Source organism: Camelus ferus, chromosome 12 (assembly GCF_009834535.1).
Source record: "Camelus ferus isolate YT-003-E chromosome 12, BCGSAC_Cfer_1.0, whole genome shotgun sequence".
In the NCBI taxonomy this organism is placed as follows: Eukaryota; Metazoa; Chordata; class Mammalia; order Artiodactyla; family Camelidae; genus Camelus; species Camelus ferus.
In genome coordinates, this window is record NC_045707.1 from 536,394 (window position 1) to 552,972 (window position 16,579).

General features: G+C 48.9%; 1 protein-coding gene across 5 annotated transcripts in view; it reads right to left on the reverse strand.

Annotated features, from left to right (window-relative positions):
* The window catches only part of LARGE1 (LARGE xylosyl- and glucuronyltransferase 1), a 491,672-nt gene that overhangs the window by 253,506 nt on the left and 221,587 nt on the right, over positions 1-16,579 (reverse strand). For all 5 annotated transcript variants that reach the window (XM_032492096.1, XM_032492097.1, XM_032492099.1 and 2 more), the window contains exons 3-4: positions 10,934-11,235; positions 2,212-2,294 (exon numbers count right to left, since the gene is read on the reverse strand). In XM_032492096.1, the coding sequence (XP_032347987.1) occupies positions 2,212-2,294; positions 10,934-11,235 (385 nt within the window). The remainder of the gene's footprint in view (positions 1-2,211; positions 2,295-10,933; positions 11,236-16,579) is intronic.

Genomic DNA, 16,579 nt, shown 5'->3' on the forward strand with positions numbered 1-16,579 from the left:
CAAACTACAGCCTTAGGAGTAAAATGACCTGCTCAAAATCACTGAGGTATATAGTGGCACGCAAGTGAGACTGAACTAAGTCTGGGCTAGTAGGCAACTGGTTGAATAAATATGTCATCAGGTTATTAAAATGCAGTCTCCTCGATTCACTTATTAAACAAGTAAAACATTGATTGAGCATATCATACATGTTAAATACTCTGCTAAGATACAGAGAATATGGGAACAATAAGGCATAGCTCCTGTCCCCATCAGCCCCAGGTTCGTCTACAGAAGACATAACATGAATAGATAAATAAAATACAATGTAATAAATACAATGACAGAAAGATACACAGGGTATTACTGGCTGGTGGAAGGGGACCCCCAAACCAGACTGACAGGTACAGGTGGGTTTCCTGTTGGAAATGATGCCCACGCAAAGGCTTAAAGGATAAAAGGAGTTTGCCAGGTTCGGAAGGGGGAGAAGGTGTGAGGAGGGGAGAAAGGGGCAAAGAGAGGAGCGTCATGAAAACCAGGCAGGGCACACCCCATAGAGGGTGGCAAGCTACCAGCAGAGCAGTGCTGCTGGAGCCCGAAGAAACCGCAAGGAGGAGGGAGAAAACACTGCTGAGAAATGACATCAGGTTCTGGACGGTCGATGCTGCCACAGTAAAGAGATTCAGTTCTCTCCCCTTGACAAGCAGCGGCCAGTGAAAGGTTTTAGGAAATCAGACTTGCCTGTTTGAAATATCATTCCAGCATGAGAGAGGATGGGTCGGGGAGGCAAAGGACAAGTCCAGGTGAGAGTACACGCAGACCTGAACTATGCCAGTCACGGTGGGGACCAAGAGAAGGGGTGGAACTGAAAGTTACCCAGGAGGGAGAGCCTCGAGGCACTGGTAACAGATGGGCTGGTTGGGGGACTGAGAGAGGTGGACACGAGGTGAACCCCGGTTTCTCACAGGGTAGAAAGGTCTCGGGTGTCTACCATCCCTCCCATCTCTGTTTATGCTGTTGACAGCAGATCTGGGTAGAAAACTTTACAGTGATCTCCGTTCAGTTAAACTCTGAGAGCTTTTCATGACTGTTCCTACTGCTAAGAGCCTTCTGGGTCCTGCCGTGTCCTCTGACACATTTCCATTCTGTTGGCTGCGGCGAGGGAAGAGCTTCACCCACACCCTTGGTAAGAATGTGAGAACAGAGCCGAGGACCCTGGCGGGAGCTGCAGATTCAATTCTGGACACACCCTGAATGTCTAGGTACCAATCAAAACAGTGAGGGGACAGGAGAAAAGTCCCCGGAAAAAGTAGAAGCAAATGGTGGGGGTTTAACTTGGAGAAGCGACGACCCGGGAGAAGAAGGTCACTTTCAGGCGGCAGAGGGAACTATCCTTTGTGTGACTGTCTCCATGATGACGCGCCAGAGCCAACGGACATCATCACGTGATCTGCAGTTTGGAAAATTTCAGTTTGATATAAGGTAAGGCTTTCTAACGGCCAGAAGTGTCGGAAGGTGGGGTGGGTACCTTGGAATAGAGTCAGCATCCTATATTAGCTTGCTAGGGCTGCCGTAAAAAAATGCCACAGACTGGGTACCTTAAACAATTGGAATTTATTTTCTCTAGTTTTGAAGGCTGTAGTAAGTCCAAAACCATGCTGTCAGCAGGGTCGGCTTCTTCTAAGATTTTTCTCCTTGGCTTGCAAATGGCTGTCCCTCTGTCCTAATCTCCTCTTCGTACAAAAACCCTAATCATACTGGATGAGGGTCCACCTGTAAGACTTCATATTAACTTAATTACCTCTTTAAAGGCCCTATTTCCATCTATAGTCACATTCAAAGGTACTGGGGTTTAGGAGTCCAACAGATACATTTTAGAAGGCCACCATTCAGTCCACAACACAACCTGTCAACAGGGATGGGTAAACAGAGGTCTGGTGACTGTCAGGCAGGGTAAACCAATGAAGAAATTGAAGTAGCAAATCTGGAATGTCCTTGAAGGTCCCTTCAGGTCGAAGAACTATAATTTTAAACATTGCGAGATGGCACCTAATCGCTGCTGTTAAACATTATTAACACAATAATCTCCCCAGGGCTTCAGACAAAAATTACATTTCCACAGCAGCTTACATGATTGATGAGAAACAGTGCTTTTATCTAACCCTTCTTGGAGGAAAGGCGCAGGCCGGCAGCCACACACGTGAGCCCGCAGAGGACAACGGTCACGCTTACCTGTGAAACAGGACAGACTTCACCAAGGTGACGACATCCCGGCTGGCGTTGTATCCTGCACAGACGATGGCCACGTGGATTGTCTGGGAAGCAGAGAAAGCAGGCGAACGGTTAGACAGAGGAAGAGGACCCTCCTGGTGCCGCTGGCTGCATGAAAGAGAAAAAGCGCCCTTATATCTTGCTGGGATCACTGGGAAACACTGTGCACCGTCTGCTGCGGTGAAGGATGACTCGAGACAGTTTTATTAAGGCCTTTTTAATCGGTTTATGGAACCATCATCATTTGGAAACCATTAAGGTGCTTCTTAGTTCCATTTTGGGGACAAGGGAAATGACAATTGGCTCAAACAGGCAAACAGTGAGCCCCATGCCCCCCCCCTCGCCCAGAGACAATGACAATCATTGACAAGAGAGAAGAAAGAAATACGCCCTGAAAGCATGAACTGACAAAGGAGGACCTCAGACTGAGAAGTCGTGGCTCAGGGAGTGTGGGAAGTGTTCTTACAAGACGTCCCAGGTCAGGGGTAACCCGACAACAGGGCAAAGGAACCAGTGACCAGCTCTGGGCCCCGGCCGGACACCGTGCACAGAACCGAAGACGGCAGAATCAGTGGGATGTGAAGGGGTCATCTCCTCTGAGCAGCCAGGAGTGTGGGTCCCGGACAGGAGTCGTCCCTTAGCCCAGGTGACCCCAGGAAAGATGTAGCATCAGGTTGACTCACTGCATCGTGAGGGTCACGATATGTGCCCTGCAGGGTGCCACAGTAAGTGAGGGAACTATGCCAAGAGCAGAACACGACAGGCCGCAGTGCAATCACAGCCAGAACGTCCTCTAGAGTGGAGTTTCCCAAACAGGGTGACGTGGTGCGTCAGTGTGCCGTGATGAGTGGCGGGTGACGAAGATACTCATCTCTTCAAGTGAGATCTCCGGGCAACCAGGCAGGGGTACCCCTCCCCCAGGCCTGGCTGCCCTCCACTGTCCCTTTTTCCTCTCCCTCCTCATGCCATCCAGTTATCATCCTCTGTGGGAGCCAGCAGGGGAGCCCGACAGAGACTGGAAAGTACTTCGCTCAGGCACCCCTACAGGAGGTCGCCCAGCCTCTCTCAGGACAGCCCGAAGAACAGAGGGCTTGTGCCTCTCCGCTTTGTCCCTCTGACCAAATCACAGCCTTCCCTGAACTGAAACCTGCCTCCTAACACCCGCTCCAGCCCTGCTGTGTCCTGGGAGTGTTGGAGAACATGCAGTGGCCCCCAGGCACCCAGTACTGAAACGCGCGGGAAGAGTCTCCATTTTCAGAACGACTCACGGTCAGTCCTTCCTCCCGCGGCACAGCTTCCAGATTCCCTGTTACCTCCTCAGCCCCTTCCAACTGCAGTGCCATTCTGGCATCTTGGTTGGTCCCACCACAGGCTTCCAGGACGCGACCTCTGGTTCCCAGGTCTACTTCACCGCCCGCCTCCTGACATCACCAAGGGAAGTTCCACTATCCTGAGGATGAGCCAGCCGAGAGCCTGGAGTGAATGCACTTCCAAGCCCTCTCCAACTCCAAGGACCTTCCCTCCCAGAAGATGACCCTCAGCTTCCTCTCGTGCCTCTCTCGAGAAATCCTGAAATCACGGGCTCACCCACAGCTGCAGGATTTTCAGATCCTCTCACCCCGGTACCTGCCCCTCCTCTTCATGGACAACCCATTTTGCCCTGTGTAACAGGACCCACCTGGCCGCTGCTGACCTGACCCATCCACCCTCCTCTTGGCTCCCTGACACGTTCAGCCCCCACACTCAGTACACAAACCACCACCCCTGGACCACGCTTACACCCGGGGACCAAGAAGGAAGATGAGAGAGAGGAATGAAAAGCGCACTAAGAGCTAATATTTATTGAGCAAATTATTCCATTCCAGGCCCTGCGCTTGTCATCACTGTATACAGATAAGCAGACGCAAGTCTCAGAGTTGTACGAGGCAAGTATAGCGGTACTGTCCCCAGTGTCACAGATCGGGAAACAGGCTGAGAGAGATGGGATTTGAATTCTGCAAAAGAGATTCTTATCCCTGCTGCTGGTACACCAAAAACACCCAGAAGATTTTAAAATAAACCCTTGTGCCCCAGTCCCATCTCAGACCGATTAACTCACAATGTCCAATACCCAAGACCCTAAAGTCCTCGGCAGGAAGGCAGTGGTTCTCAACTAGGGTAATTTATTCCCCCCGCATCCCCTGGAACATCTGGCTATGTCTGAAGTCATCTTTGGTGGTCACTCCTGGGGGTGTGCAGGGCTCCTGGCATCTGGAGTGGAGGACAGGGGTACTGCTCAACACCCTACCATGCACAGGACAGCACCAACAGCAAAGAGTTATTCTGCCCCAGAGGCTGAGAGCGCTGCCTGAGGGCACCCTGTCTTAAGGATGGGGAGGGCAGGTGGGGCGAAGTACAGGTCCCTCGGGGCGCCAAAGATACCTTTCTCAATCTCATTTCTGCGCATCTTAACCTCTCCACCTGTAAAATGAAGACGGCAGGGCTGATCGCCGGTCTTGTCTCCAAAGGACTCAGGATGAATGCATATAATGTAGACACAACTGTCACCATTTAAATCATGAAGGAAATGACGAAGAAAACGCCTGTGCGTGGGAGACACAAGCAGGGAGGGGGCGGGAACGGGTGAAAGCAGGCTGAATCAGGCTCCTCGGAATCACAAATGTTTAAATGCGCCGCCTCCGAGATATCAAACTTTGTCTTAGCTCCAGGACTCAGGGACTTTTTTTAAATGGGCCCATTAAATGTAAGCACGAGCGTGCACCTTCTCAAACATTTTACAAAATTTTCCAATCTCTTTGGTTTCATCTCGTACACCTGCCACCGTGAATAAATTCATCACCTGGGGCTGCAGCAGCCACGCCCTGATACCCGGGAAAGCAGAGAATTGGAGTGTCGTGAACGTGCTCCTGGAAGAGCTCTGGGTGGCCCGAAATGTTGTGGGAGCAGAAGTGAGGGACAGGGGAGGCAGGGCTTGCGGTGGGAGTGGGGACAGTCCAGGAACAGGGATGAATGTTCCTTGAAAGAACAAGGTCATAGGTATGGCCTCACCGTGGTAACTTTCAGTTTTGAAGCTATGAAGTCTAGGATGCAAGTTTTGTCCTTGAAGGAGTCCCAAAGACAACATCTGAGGCTAATGAAATGTGAACCCAGATGCTGTGACAGTGTCTTCCAACAGCAACGGGATGTATGAAGAGATGGCAGGCAAGCCTGTCCACGGTGGAGGGATTATGTAAAGACCTGGAAGATGGAGCAAAAGCCAAGAAATAAATCAAATTGACCAAAATTCTGTGGAGCTTCTTAGGGCCCCAGAAAATGCAAGTAAGAAGTGTCAAGCTTTATAAACACGAAGCCTGAAGGAAAATGGTAAACTCCTCCTGAGCTGATAAATGCAGCCACAAGCTGGAAGGCAATTTAAAACCACCCAACTTCTTTTTAAAGAACAGACAGGTGCTTGCCGAGACCCACAGAGAAGTAATTACCCTCACAGGGCTGTGACAGCCCCCAAGGTGAAAGATGACCCCCATGTCAAGACTGTCACCCGGAAGCCTGCTAGGGTGAGGCACCTGCCAGGCACAGAATAAGGACCCGGGCTCTGAGCCGATGGGTCCCAGGGGCTCGAATACAGTGTCCAGCACAGTCGTTCGAAGCCTGGGTTCTGGGAGGCCAGGGTTAAACGGGAGCTCCGCCTCTTCCTGGCGGTGTGCCTCGGCAGTAATTCTTTACCTTTTCTCAGCAGTAACTGTCTAACCTGTACAGTGACGAACGTATGCCACGCCGATTAAATCCTTCACGTAAGTCTCAGCATGGTGTCGCCACACTTTCAGGGCTCGGGACACGTAACTTTTATTACTATTACATTTTGAATGAAGTTCAAAGCATGGGCTAGAGGGAAAGAGATACTTGGCTCAAGGCGGGGTCTGACATCAGAGTACCATTCACCTGACTTTCCATATTAATATGTAATATAATTCTTTGACATTCCTCCCACTGAGATAGGTGGTGGTTGTGAGGGGTCTTCACCCTTCAAAGTGGGTGGGCTTTGGGGGTCCTCTCAACTAACAGACTACGCTATTCGCACAAGTGCCACTAGGTGACGCCTGAGGCCAGGGCATTAACCGTGCTTCCGTTCTGCCTTGCTCACGGAAATCCTTGCACTGAAAGCCTTCAGCTGCCATGGAAGCAGCTGGCTGCCCAGGAGCCGCCATGCTGTGAGGAAGCCCAAAGGAGCCACAGAGACACTACACGGAGAGACCCTGTGTCCACCACAGGCGGAGCGATGCTGGCCAGGGCCCACCACTCCAGCCCTCGTCATTCCAGCTCCGGCCACCAGCCGACTGCATGAGGCCCCCAGACCAGAACCACTCAGCTAAGCTCTTCTCGAATCCCTGACCCACAGAAACCAGAAGAGCTAATGAGATAACTGGCGTGGTTTTAAGCCATTCGTTACGGTTCCGGTGATGTGTCAGGCGGCAGTAGGGGCCTGGAATACCCGTAATAAACACACGTGATGCTCACACAGAGTTAGTTTCCCACTTGCTACCTCATTTCATCCTCAGAATGGCCCTGGGAGGAATACATTATTATTCTCGTTTTATAATAATGAAGTCGACGCCAAGACGGTAACTGAACTGCCCCAGGTCACGTGGCTACTGAGTGCCAGAGTCAAGGTTCCTAGTTAGGAATTCTGACTCCAGTTCCAGTGATTTTTGTACCCTCGCTGACACCCAGAATAGATCTGAACCAGAAAGGTAAGAAAAATACACCTATCCGCACACACACAGGCAGAAGCGGAGATCAAAGAGGGTCATCCTGCTTCAAGTCCCGAGGTGCGCAGAAACCTGTCCCTCGCGGAAGCCGCATCGCCCTGACAACAGAAATATGCAAGAATAAAATGGGCAGCGGTGTGAAGGCCTCATAATTAAGAAAAGATAAGAGAGCCCCAGGACTGGCCAGACCGTTATTTCTCTCAACACATATCTCAGCTGACAGCTGGGGCATCATTATAGAAAAGCTTTCAGAAATACTTGTCATGCCTCAGAAACGTTTCAGTGCGACAAGAGGTGGTGGCAAGGTCCCCGGGGATGAGGCCCTGCACCCTGACAGGGTGTCAGGGCTAGCTCTGGCACTGGTAACCACCAGTGCGGTGGTGAAGGGAGGCTTCTATTTTGACTCCACTGACTGACATTTCTCGTTTGCCTCTATGGCATTTCGCTAACATCTTTAAAGGTGCCCAGTGATGGAAACGGAAGAGGCATCCTGCTAATGGGTATGAAGCCAGCATCTCTGGGTAGATGTGCACACTGAAACAAGACGCCAGCTAGTCAGGACTTTGTAACTCATCTCTGGAACCTCTGAAGAGGACCCAGGGTTCATCACAGATGAATTCTACCAAAAAAAAAAAACTTATTAAGGGGCTAAGAAGTAAATTATCAAGACATGCAAAAAGAAGAAAAGCAAATGAACAAAATCTAATTTTCATGTGCAAAAGTCTGAAAAATAAATTACAGTAACAACAAACAACTCAGGCGCAAAAGGCTAAAACAGTAAGTTATAGTAACAGTTAATGAGCTCAAGGTCTGAATTCCTATATTTCTACTGTATCTCTCAAAGAACACAGGGATAAAGTGACCCCTATCATTTATTTGGCTGTGCCTTAAAGCAGTGGTTTCTAGTTTCCACTATCAGAATCATTTGGATATATATTTTTAATACTTATATTTTGGGTCCTATTTCCAGAGAGTCTCAATCAGTAGATTCTCATGAATTTGCATGTTTGGTATGCAATTCTGATCCACAACCGAGTTCAGTAACTATTCATTTGACAGAATGTTCACTGTAACCGTAATTTCTGTTCCCTCTAGTAGCAAAATGTTAACCGAGAACATGTTTTATTTGAATAAAATCTACCTTTTCCAGGCTCCCTTGCAGCTAGGTGGCAGCTAAGGGTACCAGCTAAATGAGGTTTTGCCAACGTGTTGTAAAAGGAACAGGTTGTGAAATTTCTAAGATGTGTTCTTAACGAAATCTGATATTCACCCCCCTACTTAATGCTGCTTCTTTCCTGCTAGCTGGAATATGAATGACAGGACTGAAGCTCTGATAGTCATTAAAACCATGAGATGACCTTGAACATGTCAGTCAACCATGAGATGACCTTGAACATGTCAGTCAAGCAAGCTGGGTGAAAGATAAAGGGAGCCTGCATCCCAGACATTAACACCCCTACACCAAGAGCCTCCAGACATCTTACATGTAAAGAGAAATAAGATGCAAAGCCATTGTTACTTTAGAATGTCTGATAAATCACAGTGAAATCAAATGCTAATACAACTATGTTAGTGTGAGCCCTAAGTTCTAACAGCCAATGTCGCCACTGAAATAGTTTGAGGCAGGAACTTGATTTTAATCTGTCACTTTTACAAACAAAGAAATCGACCCACAGAAAAGGGATGTAACTTGCTCAATGCCACATGGCCGTCAAGGCAGGCAGGGAGCCAGGATTAGGCTCCTGTCTCCCACTTTGACAGATAGCGGTCTTTTGCCCACACTGTTTTGTGAGGCATTCAGGGCAGAAGCCCTCTTCAGAAAGCTGAGCAGGGGAAGGAAGGCACTGGCCAGACAGGCCACAGCAGGAAGAGAAATCCTCTGTTTTCTCCCTCTGTTACACTTCTGTCCTCCCATTTTTTTTCCTTTTCCTTTTCTTTTTCTATTTTTCACCTCCTTGATCTTAGCTGTTTAAATAGGCCTGATCATAATAACGTAAACACATTCGAGGAAAAGAATTCCTCCGTCTGGGCCCGCCTACACCCTAAATTCTAACTGATGCCCTGACTATGACCCAGGAGCAGAGAGTCTGTAAGAAATCAAATAAGCCTTCACCTGGGGGAGGAAAGAAGTTTCCCCAATTTGGGCCCTCCTCGGACCAGCCTGGACCAAAGGAATTTGCTAAAGTTACTAAGTCCTCATTTTCAAAGATGTAAAACAGAGATCTTTGATAAAACTAGCAATGGTTGTGAAAAAGCACCTGAGATTGGGCCTCGCATGGAGTCAGGGCAGAACGAGGGTGCAGCATTTAACATCTCCTGAGTTTCTCGGTTTGTTTATCCTCTCCTCCTCCCTTCCTGCCTCAGAACGTAAGAACCAGAAGAAAGGGAGTGTTGTCTCTTTTTCCATCATTCCTATTTCCCAGCACGGAGACCCATAACAGAGGCTCAAAACGTATTTGCTGGATGAATGATGATAACACCGCCGCCACTTCCCAGCCCACGTCCTCTGTGCTCACCTGACCGACCAACTCAACCATGTTCTGAGCGCCTTCCTGCCCGACCACGCCTGCTTTCCATTTCTCCTGCTGCCAGGAACATTCCTCATCAAATGTCTCCCATCTGCCCTTCTGCCTCTCCACCAACCCACACTTGAACCAGGCTTGAGAGTCCAGAGGAAACCCCACTGTCCTCAGGGGCTCTCCCTGACCATTCCAGTCTCAAAGCTCCGCCCTGACTGCTAACCTTCCATAGAACTGCGTGGACACCATTCCATGAGCCCGGTATTCCCTTATGACATTACTCAGTATCACCCACGTCACTAAAAACCCCATTCACGTGAACAGTGCATTACAGTTTACAAACTGTTTTCTCTTCAGGGAGTCGGAAGTCTGACACTCTGAAAACGCAGCCAGGAAATGGAATATACAAACAGCAGGTAATCTCTGTATCTAATTAAAAATAACAAAAAATTCACCCATAATTGAAAATGTGCACTACACCAGACACTATTTGTGGCTTTATTCCGCCATCCCTTTTACTTCTCTGAAATACTCCATGAAACAGGTGTTATTTTTCTGAAACTTATCGATGACATCTGAAGTGCAGAGAGGCAAGGTAACGTGTACTCACAGCAGAAACCACCAGAGCTGGGCTATGAACTCAGGCTTGTCTGTGTCACAAGGCCTTGCTCTTAACAGGGGTGCTCTAATTCTTCTCCATTGGGACTGGAAGAAGCAAAACGTGTGTGTGTGTCTGTGTGTGTATGTTCAGTGCACACATAAGCATGGATGGATGAATAAGGGGACGTCAGGGGTGGCAGGAGTGGGTAAGTTTTCCAAACAACCAAAGAATTTCTAAAAAAGCAAGCATACTCTATTGGTGGGGAGGTGATATTAAGCTATAAAAGTTCAAACAATTGCTTTAGATGAGCAAGCCTCTGATTCCAAATTACAGAAGCTGGCACTAAAGTGAGAATGAGGCCCAGGGGAACCGCCTACCAGGGCCCCAGCGCCAGATGCACCACTCCCACCAGAGGCTATGTAACAGGGACCAGGGACCCCGCCCCCCCGCCCCCCCCCCCCCCCCGCCCCCGGATGACAGCTGGGCCTCGAGATCCTGAGCATGTCAAAATGAGCCACAAAGAAACAAGCAGCAAGTTCCATCAGTTTGGAATAGCTCTGTGGTGTGGGCCTTCTTGCTCTCCCATTTCCCAGACAGGGAAACTGAGGCTCAGAGAGACAAAATGATTTGCTGGGCCAGAAGGCAAAGTCAGTGACCAAGCCAGATTCATGCCCAGATCTGAATCAAGAATGCCAGCTCCTTCCAGGCTGCTGGCCGTGCTTCCAGGGGGCATTTGCAAAGGATGGGGGTGGGAGATGGGGGCCCTGGGCCACTGGAAGGTTCCAGATGCTCTTTACCTCACACTTCTCCACGACCGGCTGCTGCCCACACTCGGAGCTGTTGCCCGCCACGATGCCGGCACGGAGGTTCTCGCTGTCCCCGGTGCCCTCTTCCATGGAGTAGGTCTTGGAGTGGTTGCCGCGCCGCGGGGCGGGGGCGCGGCCCTGGGCCAGGCTGAGCTGCCGGCGCAGCGCGCGGTTCTCCTCCTCCACCTCGCGCACGCGCACCTCCAGGCTCTCGCGCTCCCGCTGGCTGGAGGCCGTGTACCGCGGGCTGTGCGCCTGGGACTCCAGCGGGGACAGAGACACCGGCTTCCCATCTGCGGGGGCAGAGAGACCAGGGAAGAGTTAGGCCGAAGGAAAGCCCCCCAGGCCCCTCCATGGACCCCAGACATCCACGATTCCACAGCGAGGCTTCTTTCACAGTCCCATTTGGAAGGGAGAGCAGATGGAAAGGGAGTTACGAATAAACGCAGCCAGATTGAACTGGGAACAAAGTTGAGAACAGAATGACTTACTGTGGTGATTTAAAAAAAAAAACAACACAGCTAACATGCTGTTTGGAGAAGAGAATCATAATATAATTTTCCTAATTAAATGCACTGTCTTTTCCCTACTTGGCACATTTCCAGGGAAATACTCTTGTTATCAATAAAGCATGAATATAGAGGAGGAGGCGAAGAAGGATGGGAGGAAGGGGGAGAAGGAGTAGGAGAAAATGCAGGAGGGCAAAAAAGGAAGAGAAGATACAAAAAAAAAAGAAAGAAATATTAATAATGACTAAGTTTACTTAGTTCTTCCTGTGTGAACTCCTATTCATCCTTCAAAACCCAGTTTCAGAAGCATCACCTCCCAGGGGCAGCCTTACTCAATTTGCAGATAAAATACCAGCAGCACTATGACAAATATGTACCTGTCATACTGGATTTGGTAAATGGCTTTGTTAAAAAACTAGATCTTACTTATGTTTGTGGTAACATATCATTATAGCTGATAAATACTGGAAAGGTGGATGCATGTGTCCATGCAACACATAAAATAATTAAGTGCAACAAGGAAGAAGTAGGAGCAAAATCATTAAACTGAGTGCCAGAAACAGTCTATTTAACAATCCCACACAGAGAGGACAAGTGGGTCTCTCAAAGTCACACAGTCACAACACAGTGATACCAGAATTCATACTCGGGTTTCTCTGTTAGCCGAGCCTGGGTACTTTCCACTTCAATGCAGTTTCATAATAGGGTATTTATGGACTTATGGATTTAAAAATTATTAATGTAAAAACCTCATCTCCCAACGATACTTAGCTTAACCCCTTGTATACAGTAGGTGCTCAATGCATGCTTACTGCTGAGGAGCCCCAAGGACATGAGACACACCCACAACTGTCACTCTTCTGTTTCCATGCTGCACACATCCCAGGATCCAGCTACAACACAGCTGTCTCAGAGACTACCAAGCAAAAATCACTTCTCTAGAAAATTACCCTCTCAGCCGCCTACTAAAACACACACACACACATACACACACACTCCTCTTTTTCCATACTTTGAGTTTTTCTCCTTCCTGCCTAGACCCCACTGAGCTTGCAAACCATCCCAGAGAGTCTCTGTGACTCACAAAACTTGAGGATCAAAGAATGTGATGAATGACACCCCTGCGGGTTTCACCTGTGCTGTCTTACTGCGCCGGCCTCTGCCCAGGGCTTTTTGATGTGTCTCGGGGTTTTCACAAACAGGACTCCTTTTTTCCCCCCTCTTAATCACCTCAGGGTTAAACGCCTGAGCTCCTGGTCCTCTCCTATCAATGCAGCAAATATGACTCGCTGCATTCCACCGCTCAGGACCACAGATCAAAGGCCGAGGCCGAGTGTGTGGCGATGTGAAATCACAGATTGATTAAGGTTGCATTGTTACCGAGCTGGCCGAAGACAAGCTCCAACCCAGGCTTTTGAAACCTGTCTCCCCGTTTGGTAAAAACAAATCAGTTTCACTGAGAATGAAAAAGAAAAAGGCGGCAACAGCAATTGTGTTTTCTCGGCCAACATCGACCCTTCAGGCGAGGGTGAGAGAAACAAATGTCTCGCTCTGTCAGTGGGCAGGGCGGGGCAGTCACGCTTTGTGCGGTATCTGCTGTGCATCTGACGGTGCTGGGTAGTTCGGCTGATGATGTCTTGGGTTATCCCAGCACAAGCAGGCGGCAGTCGGTGTCCCCAGTACGGAAGACGAAACTGAGCCTCTCAAAGCATAAGCCACGTTCCCATCGTGATGACTGGAAACAAGGACTCCATGACTGCACATGGCCAAGCTCCTACATTTATGCACCGAGTTCGAGGGACAGGTGTTCTGGGGCCTGCGAGGTCTTCTTCCTTCTGAAAGGACCTTGGTACATTTGGGGAGGAACACAGGGAGCTTTGGAAGCCCACCAGGGTCCCGGAAACTCTGGAAAATTTACAACAAACAGGAACTCTAAATTTGGTCTTTGGAGGGATTAACTGAAATGCTTTGAACTTTTGTTTTCCCTTCTCTGAAATGGGAGCAGAAATGCTGACTTCGCAAGTCTGATGGGAGGCTTCAATAAGACACAGAAACACAAAGCCCCAGGCCCTTGGCCTCTCATTGGAAGACACTGGGTATCAGTTTATTCCTGCAACCCCATCCGAGGAGGCGGGTAGGTGATATACAAATGGACCCCGCTTCTCTAAGCTGTATGGCCAGAAGTCGAGACAGAAGGGCCCGTTGCCCTGCTGTGTTCGCAGCTCATTCTAAGTGAATTCAGCCAGACTCCCACTTGTGTTCTTGGACTTCTCAACTCTCTGGTTCCTGATCCCTTTGGTCCCGCTTCTCCTACCTCTCTGGGGGCAGGCGGGGGGAGGGTCAGGACAGCACAAAGCCTGCCCTCTTGGAAGACGTGTGCACTTCTCTGTGGCATCTTCTGAGCTCCAGTCTCTCCTAGGAGCGCTGCTCTTGTTTTGCGTCCATGTCGTCATTATAAGCCTCACCATGTGGGACTTCAGGGCCTCTGGAAACAACGCTCCCTACAGCAGGTATTTCTCAGTCAGCGGTGACGTTTCTCTCCCCCAATCCATCTTGGATAAACCTTTGGCCCAATCCACGTGCCTAGTGCCTAGCTTGCCCCACATGCCATCCATCACTTGAACACAATAAACTGGGCTATACCTGGTCATCAAGGCAGGTTTGTTGATCGCATGTTTGATGCACATCCAACTGCTCGAGAAGTTTCTACATGCCTGCTCTCAACTTCCGTACTTACCTCGTTCCACTCCTAACACTTTGGGGACTCGGATCGTTCATTTTAGGTGTCAACTTGACTGGGCCCTGGAGTGTCCAGATGAGACAGGAGGGAAGGGGCAGGGCACAGCCACTCAAGGAATGACAGCAGTTTAACACCAAAATGGTGGAAGATTCAACTCCCAGTTAGCCTTGAGGATTAAGAGGTTTGACTTCTAGTAGACCTTTAGCTTCATTATATGCTCATTGTAACAGTGTGATAAATAACATGCCCGCAGGCACCATGATAGTCCCAAGGCTAACCAAAAAAGGCCTAAGAGTGGGCGGTGGCCCAGCTCCTGGGAATCCCAGCCCCTTCCCCAGGGCAGCTGGAATGGTCCCACCTGTAGGCATATGTAGCTACTGAGCCCTTTAAAACTGGCAGCACCACGCCTGGCTGTCCTTTTTCACTCCCTCCTCTTTGGAGACAGCCCGCACTCTGTCTATGGCGTGTGTACCTACTTTTACTTTAACCTGAGCACCCAATTCCCTCACCTCTTTCCTTGCCTTTCTCTTGCCTTACACTCTATGCAGTATGTATCTCTCTAAATAAATCTACCTTTACTCAACTTGAATTCTTTCCTTCATGAAGCCAAGGACCCACACCTGGCGGGGCACGTCCCAGGGGCTCAACTGAGACCTGGGACAGGCCCTCCTCACGCCCCACTTCCGTTTTCCTGCATCACAGATGCGGGGTCGAACTCGCCCTGGGTGTTTCTGGATGAGATTAACATTTGAATCAGTAGACTGGAGTGCCTCCCTAACATGGTGGGCTTCGTCCAACCAGGCAAAGGCCTGAATAGAACAAAAAGGCCGACCCTGCCCCCACAAGTAATGGTGCGTTACTCCTACCTGACAGCCTCTGATCTGAGACATTGTTTTGTTTTCCCTGCCTTTGGACTTGAACTGAAACCCTGGCTCTTGCTGGATCTTGAGTCTGCCAGCCTTCAAGAAGAACTAGAAGAACCATCAGCTCCCCTGGGTCTCCAGCCTGCAGACTGACCCTGCAGATAGATGCAGGATTTGACCATCTGCATAACCACATGAGCCAATTATTTATAATAAATCTCTTTACACACACACACACACCCTATTGGTCTGTTTCTCTGAAGAACCCTGACTAACGAAAGCAGGGACCATCAACAGTCTGTAATCACACTGAGTACCACTGCCCGATACCCAGTCTCTGTCCTCAGGACCTGGCGCGCTGCCTGTACTTGACAAGCATCTGAAGGAGGGATGAAGGAAATAACTGGCATCTAGCATCCTCTATATTTAAAAAAAAAAAAAAGCATGAAAAAATAGATCTAGCAAAATCTTAAAATACAAGCTCAGTTGACCCTTGAACACCAGTTGGGGGGTGGTTAGGGGCACCGACCCACCCATGCTGTTGAAAGTCCAAGTATAACTTTACAATTGGCTGTGTCTGTGGTTCCGCATCTGAGGATTCGATCAGCTACACAGATAGTGCCGGGCTGCTGTATGTGTGTATTAGAAAAAAATCTGCATGTAAATGGCCCCGTGCAGTTCAAATCTGTGCTGTTCAAGGATCCACTGTACTTAAAAAGCGGCCTCATTATAATATTAATTGCAGGGAGAAGAGTGAGAGATAACCAAGAAAAGCCAACACATCAAAGAGAGTCATAAAAGCATGGGGATTTGGAATAAGAAAGAGCGGAGTTTGAATTATGGTCCTGCCACCTACTAATAATTAACCTCAGGCGGAGTGCTTGACTTCTCCATGACTCGCTGTCCCCATATGTATAATGGGGACATGGGGTGTGGGTGTGGGCACGTGGGCATGCGTGTTACCAACATCAGGCCTGATCAGAGTACATGTTCAAATTTCCCCTTTCCACCAAAGCTGGAGGCAGGACATATAAAGACAATAGTGAATAGGATCCTTCATTGCCGAACACTTTTACCTTTGATTTTCTATTACCTTCCCTTCCAGGTTTCTTTTTCTTTTTCAGATCTACACAGTCTATTTGTACACACGGTGCATCTCTCTGTCACATAAAGCCTCTATGTGTTGATCCACAGTTCAGCCCACTTTTGAGTTTAAAATGTCAAACAAGACATTATTCAAAATCTCAGTCGACAACATCTTCCTCCTCCCCCCCAGAACGTCTCAACAAACATGAATTTATCATCGGATCTGAATCTCTGAATCCACTTGAGATGAATGCTCTGAATTAAGAATCAAAACATCTAAGATGCAGAACAAAAAAGGTAAATTGAAAATCAACCTCCGTGCAGTATGGTGACAGAGATTAGGGACTTGCCATCCAAAACGTCCTAAGTGATGATCTGAATCAATTTGTGTGCCCTGAATCTCTCCGGATCTAGCTGGAGTACGGGCGTTTTGCACTGT